The sequence below is a fragment of the Glycine soja genome, chromosome 20 (genome assembly GCF_004193775.1).
Source record: "Glycine soja cultivar W05 chromosome 20, ASM419377v2, whole genome shotgun sequence".
NCBI lineage: Eukaryota > Viridiplantae > Streptophyta > Magnoliopsida > Fabales > Fabaceae > Glycine > Glycine soja.
In genome coordinates this window covers 44,001,715-44,011,561 of record NC_041021.1, presented here as the reverse complement: position 1 = coordinate 44,011,561, position 9,847 = coordinate 44,001,715, and the positions used below count along the sequence as shown (strand labels likewise).

Genomic DNA, 9,847 nt, shown 5'->3' with positions numbered 1-9,847 from the left:
ACGATTTGTAACTTCACCTTGCAACACCTTTCCTATAATTGAAGTTGTAACTAACTTACTTTTATTCTATTTAATTTAATTAAAGACACAGAATCTATTAACCGTGCATAAAAAAACTCCAATATTATTAGCTTCTCATAATAATTCACAATTATTAAAATTTAAACATCCATCCACGTAGCGAGAAATAGTAAGAAATTTTAGTTCCTTTTTTTGGTCCATAAAACTGATTTATTATAAAGAAAAATTGTTTTCCCTTTTTAACTCTTTTTTTTTCTTAGGCGAAATCTGTCGAGTACAAGAAGGAACAGTGCAGAAAGCGATAGAAAATGGCTTCCCTTTTCCCCTTTTGTGCTCGCAATTGACCGTCGAATCCAATCCTGAAATCCCCCAATAAATAGAGAAGCGAAGAAACCAAACCAAACCATCGAGTGCGTTGCGCCCCCACCGTAAGTAGAGCTATGTCGTTGCGCAGGCGAACCTTGCTCAAGGTCATTGTTCTCGGCGACAGCGGGTACGTACGTTCTTTCTAGTTTCCCTGCAATACCGTTTTTCGAAACTCGAAATCTGATTCGTTCATTCCCATTGCCATTGCCATTGCCATTGCCAGGGTTGGAAAGACCTCGTTGATGAATCAGTATCCTCACGCGCCGCGCGTTGCTTTTTCTCACCGCTTTTCGGATTCGCTTTGATTTATAATAATGATTTATTATAATTAGTGCATCTGTAAAGTTGATTGGATTTGTGTTTGTGGTTAATTTGATGATTTTTTAAATAATTTTTTATGTCCTTTTTTTTTTAATTTGGAATTTAGTTCTGTGTGGACCTTAGCTAACTGTGTAGATACGTGCACAAGAAGTTTAGTCAGCAATATAAGGCTACCATTGGAGCTGATTTTGTCACCAAAGAGCTTCAGATTGACGACAGACTTGTCACTCTACAAGTGGGTTTCGTTTCCTGTTTCAACGGTATTTCAGTATTCTTTTTATTTTTCTGCTCTAGGATTGTTGTGAAATTTTTTTGTTGTGTTTCAATTTGTGGTGTTGTGTTGTCTGGTTGATAGATATGGGACACTGCTGGGCAAGAGCGATTCCAGAGTCTCGGGGTTGCATTTTATAGAGGCGCGGATTGCTGTGTTCTTGTGTATGATGTGAATGTGATGAAGTCGTTCGATACCCTTGAGAACTGGCATGAGGAGTTTCTCAAACAGGTTGCTCTTGTTCTTTTCTAAATGCTCTATATCTCTTACTGGTTTGACTACTAGCTAGTGTGTGCTCACGATATCCAAGAATTGTCTCACTCTTATGTATGATCTACCAATGTTGGAGTTTCTGTATCGATTTATGTTCTCATTGTATTTGCGATCCAGGCAAACCCTCCTGATCCCAGGGCATTTCCATTTATTTTACTTGGAAACAAGATCGATATTGATGGTGGGAATAGTCGAGTGGTAGGCACTAGACAAATATTATTACTCCTCAAAGTTTCCTTATTTTATCTGTGTAAATGTAAAACGTCTACTTATCTTAAATGCAGGTTTCTGAGAAGAAAGCAAAGGACTGGTGTGCCGCAAAAGGGAATATTCCCTACTTTGAAACATCCGCAAAAGAGGATTACAATGTTGATGCTGCATTCCTGTGTATTGCCAAAGCTGCTTTAGCCAATGAGCATGAACAAGACATGTAAGTTTCACTTTGGACTGGTATGAAGATGTACATGAATATAAGTTGTAGTACTACATAATTGAACAAGACATGTACCATCTATTGTCTATGATGCTAGTACTACTTGTGCTTTAAGATTAATATAACTAGTATGCAATAAGGCACTCACTGTTGGAATGTCAATGAAGTGCTAGAAATAGAAGATGGTTCACTGATATGCATTGCATGGCACATACTTATGTATTTTGCCAAAGCTTTTGTGTCTGAATTTTATGTAAAACAATAATTACTTTGTAGCATAATCTTTTGCCAAAAGTTATCTAAGATAAAGCTTAATTAGCTGCTATGCATATGAAAGGTGTCAAGGTAATTTTCCAAACCATCTTCAACAGCACTGAGGATTGCTAGTGCCACTAAGGTCTTTGGAAAGGCTTTAATTTGAAAATTTTGATCTCTTTTTGAGCTCCATCTTATGGAAGCACTGTCTGTATCTTAGTGGTTTGTACAAGTCAATTCTAATTACTCAACCAATCACAGGACATCTTAGATGTGTTTTTGGCCTTGATACAAGCAATATCCAAACTCATCCATTTTCTTCTAAAGATGGTATTCATTAAAGGCAATACATTATCTCACAAGAACTTGATTAGCCACTTGAAAACCTACAGCATCACAAAGAATATCTCCATCCATTTTTCAGTTTTTCACAACAACTTCTATGTTGATAACTTGTTTTGAGTTACTACTATTGTGCATGGCTTCTGCAATGTCCAAACTCCTTTGGTAACAGTGTATGCAATAGAAGCTTTTCTCTTGATAATCTTTTTCTTTTTTTATTAATTCTCTTGGTAATTTTTTCTAGTTGCAGATTGCTTTGGAAGAGAATTTGCTAAAGATGATGACATTTCTTGTTGTGTGTATCATAGTAATTGAAAATAGATTAATTCTATTATTTTTCTTTATTTTTGATTGAAAATTTATATTGAAGTAATAGTATTGAAACTAATATAAATAAAGAATAGAAATATTCAATGGTTTTGACCTTTCCCCTTTTTCTTTTGCACTCTGAATTTTCGAACCACTAGCTCCATCTTATTCATGGAACTACTTTATAATTGCATCTTAAGCTATCAGATCAACTTGTATTGCCTTTGTATTGTCTTTCCATGAGAATATCTCCAAATCTTTTGAAACTAATTGGATTCTTATAGAATGACATTACAAAGACAATACAAGCTGGGTCTGCAATTCAGGGTGGAATTTTGCAGGTGAAACATATGAAACTTGCTTTAACTTTTGCTTGGCCAAAAAGAACAGTGGAAGTTAGTTTGTGAGAAGCAGCTTCTCCATTTATATATGATTTCTAGATGGAAAAACAGGTCAACCTATCCCAATGGTGGGATGGTGGGTCAACTGTCTTTTTTTTTTTTTTTTTTTTTAACTTATGCAAAGGTCAACCCATCAATTTTTAAATAGTGGGTTACGCTGTGTAGCATGGCTACAATTTGGGGAAAAAAAAAGCGGTTAGGTGGGTTGACCACCTGTGGCCAAGTTACTGCATTTAAGACATTGATTTCATTGATACTGCCGATTTCAAGGCATTAAACTCATTTATAGGAATGGGGATCTATTGTGAGAAAATCCAATTGTCTTTGGCAAATTCTCCTTGAAATCAATGTGTCTACTGTCTTGAAACTAGAAAGAAAGTAATTGTGATTTGTGAGGAATTCTCTTATTGCAAAAATTGATAGTGAAGGAGTTTAAGATATTAAAACAACAACCAAGGAAATTGCTGAAGTCATCTAAAGTAGTAGCAATCTAAAACCAATTGTCAAATGTCAACATTGTAAAACAAGTTGTGCAGATTCTAAAACCAATAAAGGAAATGTTCTGTTCAGTTGATATTTAGGAAAGTTCAATGTTCCCCTTTCTAGATGCTATATTTGGTTTGATGTTCAGTTATTGGAGCAAAATGTTCTTTATGACACTTTTTTTTTTCATGCAGCTGATTAAGTAATCTTTTATTACCCTCAATGGTCATCTTTGCCTAAATTGGTTTTTTAGGGAAAGAGAACAGAGCATGTATGGTTAAAGATCAGAAGTTAAAGTCATGGGACCTTTTCAAGTGATCATTTGACCTTTAAGTTCTAATTTTAACCATTCACATAATCTCCAAGGGTCAATATTTGATCCTTTCACTTCTCATGGAAACACATTGCTATCACTTGATATGTTTCCCACATATGTTTGTGTATGTTATGCTACTATTATGATTGTTTCATTTCAAACATGCTAACAATGCTTGTATCAATGCCAAAAGTACAACTGAGATTATGTTGTTGTTAAGGAACTGATACTGTTCAATTAAGCTTCTTTTGTCTTTAAACTTCCAATGGCAATAAATGTTCAGTTCAGTTGATATTTAAGAAAGTTTGATGTTCTGTTTTCTAGATGCAATATTTGTTGTTCAGTTATTGAAGCAAAAAACTTGACTAATGCTGTGAAAATAGATGGCTTCATCTGGTCTTTTATGGAGTCATAATGTCTAATAAAGTCTTCAAATGTCTTCCTGCTCGAGGATTTCTCTGTCTGGTTAAAAAATATGAATTGTATACCTGGAACTCAATTATTTCTTTAGGCAGCCGATAGTTTAAGGATCCAAAACTGTATTCTTATGACTTATGAGAGGATATTTATATTTTGGTATTACATTCTGCTTTTCACTTGATTTTTATGGTAATCTTTTCTCCAATGTAGATTGTGAATTCTTGCCACTGCTCTATTTTTTTTTCATGTTTGAGATGAAAATCTTATAGAACAAATGGAGAGGAGCTGGTTGGAGTTTGATCCTCAATATTACATATCCCATTTGTGTATTTAGCCTTCTTGTCTTGAAAATGAAAAGAACTGCCTTTTGTTTAGCGTGATATTCATAATTTTGAGCCGTGAGGAAAAAGAATGTATGTATATACATTGGTGTTATTGATGGCTGAAATTCTGCCATATAAACACGCCATTTTGCCTTATGGCGCTGCCATGGCGGGCTTCCCTTCAGAAATTGCCTATGGTGGTTGGCAAAAAATCTGCAACGCCATTCCACCTTGGCACTTCCATGGCCACTATTTAACAACACTGTTAGCAAAGGAGATAGAGTACCTACATAACACAAGTGGATGAATCTCTTACTGTATTATTGAAGAGAGGGGGGTGGAGATAGATTTTTCAATTATTCAGAGTGAGAGAGACTGTATTATAAGGGTGAACTGAAAATATAACATGATATTAAATATTCATTTTTTACTAAGTTCCAAACATAAGAATTTGATTTCCAATTTAATTCTTGCAGATAGCCGCTTAGCTGACTTCATAACTCTTTGTTTCAATTTCAATTGCAGATATTTTCAAGGGATTCCTGAGGCGGCAGTTCCAGAGAATGAGCAGAGGAGTGGATGTGCATGCTGATCTGGAGATGCTGAATAATTTTTATGCACTCCCCTTAATGCTGTTGTTGAAACTCTTCAAATTCTTTTTGGTCATTTAGTGTATACTGTATGCCTTGATTGTGCGTGTAAATTGTTATTATGTACCTTGAGGTTTCCATTTTGATAAATTGTATCATTTATTTATTGTAGTCCTGTTTTAGGAAGGACGAAGCTTGAGAATGTTGCACACGCAGTAAAAGCATGCTCTATTGATAAACCATGACCTACGAGATGAGGCATGGACCATGGAATGTTTAAATAATTTTTGAACTTTTTTTCCGTTGATTGTCAAATTGAGATGCGGCATGGACCATAGAATGTTTATATTTTGTTTGAATACTACTTACCAGAATTAATCTATGTGGTGCGTCACATACACGGACTTTGGGGGTTCTAATAAACTATTAATCGAAATGATTTATTTAATGAAATGTTAAGCGTTGAATTAGAATTATTTCCGTTGACAAACAGACCGTTATTACTGCACATACAATAATAAACAAACTTAATTTGTTTTAAATTGGCCAATCTAATTGGACTAAAGTGGCCAATCCTGTGGTTACAGTGTTGCAACTGGTTAGATTTTTGGTATAGATTTTTGAAATGAACAAAATAAATCAGCAATAGATTTTTGTTAACACGATGAATAGAAGTGGCAAACACTCCTTAAAAAATAATTTCTTACAAAATTGAAGAACATTTAAAAGGTCATGGATTGGAGAATAAGAAACACAACAAACTGTCAATTATAATTGTAAGAGAAATGTTATTTACAAGGTAATGAAAAATAAGCATCAGAAATGATATTTTAACATGGTGGTGTTTATCATCATTTGAGTTATACACAACTATCCTATTCAGACTATTCGAATTTAAAGAATTTGATACATTTAATTAAGGTAAACGGAAAATTATATTTTCTACATGAAAAATAAAAATATTTTATAAAATTGGATATTAAATATTATTAGAAGAAAGATAATATAAAATCATATATTTTCTTACTTATGTGATCTTAAAATAAAAATTGAGATCTTATCATTCAATTTTACTTCTATAAAAGAAGATTATTAAGATTCAAGTAAAATAACTCTTAATCCAACTTATACATTCATACTTGTTTTTCTCTATAATTCTAATTTAAGCATAAGAGTGTCTTTATATGTACATCTCTTAGTCTCATGGAAGAGCTCAGAATTCTCTCAAATTCAATAATAACAACAACTAATTCGAAAATTATACTAAGTAAACAAGAAATTTTAGTTATGAATGGAACACCATTTTTTTAATTACAGAAGGGGTCAAGTGCAAAGTAAATCGTTTGCTAATGCATCACTTATCGTGAGGGATCTTTAATTTTATGCAAGAGTGATCAACTTTAATAAAGTGAGGAATGATCACCAATTTAGTCCATGAATGTTGAAACCCATAATCCTTCGTTAGCGAGTCAAAGAAAAAACAGACAATTTCGCATGACATTTGGCTGCGGATTGCAAATACTATCAATGTCTTCATCATGCATCAACACTTCACCAAATGTATTATTCTACACACTAGGCTCCAACAGTCAATCTAAGTAAAAGATAAATTTTTTAAAAAAACTACTTTTCAAATTTGGAGATTATTTATTTATTGTCTGCAAGGAATGTTATTAGGATGCTAAAACTACAACTAGTCTAAAACTAAGAAACTACCATTAACAAGCTAACAAGAAGACAAAAAAAAGACTGATATTTTCCATTCATATAAAAAAGATAGAGATAATACAATGAGTTGAATGCTTATACACAAAATCAAAATCATATCCCATGATTAATATGAAATTTAAAACCCACATTTCCTCCTCCGAACAAATAAAGTTTTCATCCTGTCTACTCTCTCAACACCGGAACTGTAGATGTACCCGTTGTGCCATTGCCGTATCAAAACAAGGTGGTAGAACAATTAAATTAGGAAATTGCTGGATAGTACGAAAATCAATTTGCACGAAAGTACATGAAAACTTCAATCAACGGTTATCCCATGATTTCTACCAAATGTATTTTTATTTTTTATTTTTTAATTAATTGTTAACCAATCAAAAACACTGGTTTACAATCCAGAAACCCCGATGATGAGATATCCTGAATTTCGTCCTTTATATGATGATCCTGGTTCATTTCAAGTAGATAAGCATTACGTGTATATTGCGGGTGTGTTTTCTAGCATAACTACCTTTGTTGTGCGAAATTTAACGAGCTTTGTGCCATTTTGTACAATCGCATCTAGGACCAGAAAGCTTCACCCTTCTCATGTGTGTTGACAAAAAAGTAGAAAAATATGAAAAAAGATAGTAATTGGTAAAAGATTGAGATTGTAAAAGAGTTTAGGATACACGTATATAACTTACCAGTGTCAAGAAGCATTTTTTTTTTCTTTCTAATTTGGAATTTAATCTAAAAAGAATCACTATATCTAATCTAAACTCTTAAAGTGGTCAGAATTTGGACTAGAGATATGAATAAAAGATAGTAATTAATAAAACATTAATTGTAAGAAAGTTTATAATATGGAGTATGGGTGTCCAAAATCAACCGTATCTAATTTGTTCAATAAATAAAACAAATCTTATCCAATTTGGATTTTGATCTAAAAAGAATCAATCGTATCTAATCTATCTAAATTTTTACAACTGCTAGAATTTAAACATTTTAATAAATTTATGAAAATCAAATTATTTAAAATATATAATTAAAGTAATTATTATATATTATTATTGTATTTATAAAATAAGATTTTATATGTAGGCAAATATCACTTGACAGTTATTTTTTCCTCTAAAATGTGATCAAATTTTTTTATTGTATTTTTTAATTAACAAATCCTAAAATATATAATTATTGTAGTTATAGACTTATATGAATTATGGAAATTATACTATGTATAATTTTTTGGTTTGAAGATTCAAACTAATAATACAAGTATATATTCTTATTCAAATCAATTGATAGTACTAATATATATCTACTACAATAAATTTGTGAATCTTGTTTAGACTATATATGGCGTTTCAAGATAAACTTTCAAGCTATGAAATACACGTGTTAACTATACAAATGTTTTGATGACATCTATTGTAATTTACATAACTTAACGACAGTTGTTCATTTTGATGATGTAACGGGAGAAATATATTTACTAATTTATTTATTTATTAATATCTATTTTGTTTCTCTCCCTTTATATTTAAAATAAAGTCTAAAGCTTTGTTATTAATTATGTTTATACTAAATTTATCCATTTTGTAGTTTGTTTGATTCTCCATAGGTATTACGAATGTCTCTTAATTAAAGTTAGAAATGTGGGTTAGTCCATCTATTTAAGCTTGCACTAGCATAATTTGTCATGCAAAGCCCGCAATTTAAACGAGCTTTGTTTTAACGAGTCCACATTAAAAAATCAAAAAATAAAAATATATAATTAATCTATTTTTTTAAACCTTTTTAAAAATCATTTCATAAAAAATTATTCTTTACGAGTTTTACTCTGCCTTAGTTTGATTTTCGATATTAATATTGATAAAATATGGATGGCAAAGGAATATTAAACTTTCAATAAATCTGAATGTCATTAAAAAAAACTGCCTAACCCACGGCAGCAACTTCAAAATGTGGGAATTTTTTTTAAAAAAATTGCCTTACACCAATGACCAATACAAAAAATAAGTCTAGCATAAATCAAACTAGTCCCTTTTTTAATTTATTTTTACAAAATTAAACCAATTTTTTTTTTTATAATTAAGATATACTCATACTACCCGCAATTAAGAGTTTAACCTCACAGGTCAAACGAATCAAGCTTAAAAGTCCATAATTTATATGGGCTCAAGAAACTTATGTTCATATAATATGTGGGCAACTCACGGGCCTAAGTCCAAATATCCATTTACCCCAACCTATTAGATTATAAATTGATATGCTTGCAGTATATGAATAAGACTTTTCTGTTTGTTATCCATCTATGAACGTAACACGTCTTTATATCATTGTGTCAACTTATGAGTTATCCATTTTGTAGTTTATTATCTATTTGATGTTTAAAGTTTCCTTCAAATCCAGCCAAAATTGACGTCCCTATCTAATTGTGATTTTTGACCCATCCATAAGTCTATTTAAATGGTGTGAAATTTTCTTTGCTTTTGTATGGAGGAACACACTTGATCTTTGTACATTTGTAGTTCGGTCTCAACCCTGTTCTTCACAACCTCAACATCAATTGCGCTGGAATGTAACTTCCTTTTAGATGTGAATACTTCCAAAGAGACATGGAGCCTCATTCTAAGGGTTGTCAAACTTTGTCATTGAAGTGCTAGAAATAGAAGATGATCCACTGATATGCATTGCATGGCACATACTTCTGCTTTTTGCCAAAGCTTTGACTTACTGTAAATTTTTTTACTGTGTCTAAATTTTATGTAAAACAATACTTACTTTGTAGCATAATCTTTTACCAAAAGTTATATAAAATAAAAATTAGCTGCTATGCATATGAAAGGTGTCAAGGTAATTTTCCAAACCATCTTCAACAGCACTGAGGATTGCAGGTGCCGCTAAGATCTTTGGAAAGGCTTTAGTTAATTTGAAAATTTTGAGCTCAATCTTATGGAGTCACTGCCCTTATCTTAGTGGTTTGTACAAGTCAATACTAATTACTCAACCAATC

General features: G+C 31.9%; 1 protein-coding gene across 2 annotated transcripts; it reads left to right on the top strand.

Moving 5' to 3' along the window:
- Positions 1 to 261: 261 nt before the first annotated feature.
- LOC114402339 (ras-related protein Rab7) lies at positions 262 to 5,470 on the top strand. Of its 2 annotated transcripts, XM_028364864.1 has the most exons (7): positions 264 to 514; positions 611 to 637; positions 844 to 943; positions 1,064 to 1,210; positions 1,370 to 1,450; positions 1,537 to 1,682; positions 5,060 to 5,470. In XM_028364864.1, the coding sequence occupies exons 1-7, from the start codon at positions 462 to 464 to the stop codon at positions 5,124 to 5,126; spliced, it is 621 nt and encodes a 206-aa protein (XP_028220665.1). In that variant the 5' UTR covers positions 264 to 461; the 3' UTR covers positions 5,127 to 5,470. The 2 variants fall into 2 exon arrangements, with proteins under 2 accessions (XP_028220666.1, XP_028220665.1); XM_028364865.1 differs by lacking the exon at positions 1,370 to 1,450 and having other exon boundaries at positions 262 to 514.
- The last annotated feature ends 4,377 nt before the right edge of the window (positions 5,471 to 9,847 follow it).

Excerpts from the sequence above, each read along its gene's own strand:
- LOC114402339 (XM_028364864.1), top strand. The coding sequence starts at position 462 with ATGTCGTTGCGCAGGCGAACCTTGCTCAAGGTCATTGTTCTCGGCGAC. Across the intron at positions 638-843 it reads AAGACCTCGTTGATGAATCA|ATACGTGCACAAGAAGTTTA; the intron begins GTATCCTCACGC and ends CTAACTGTGTAG. Across the intron at positions 1,451-1,536 it reads ATGGTGGGAATAGTCGAGTG|GTTTCTGAGAAGAAAGCAAA; the intron begins GTAGGCACTAGA and ends TCTTAAATGCAG.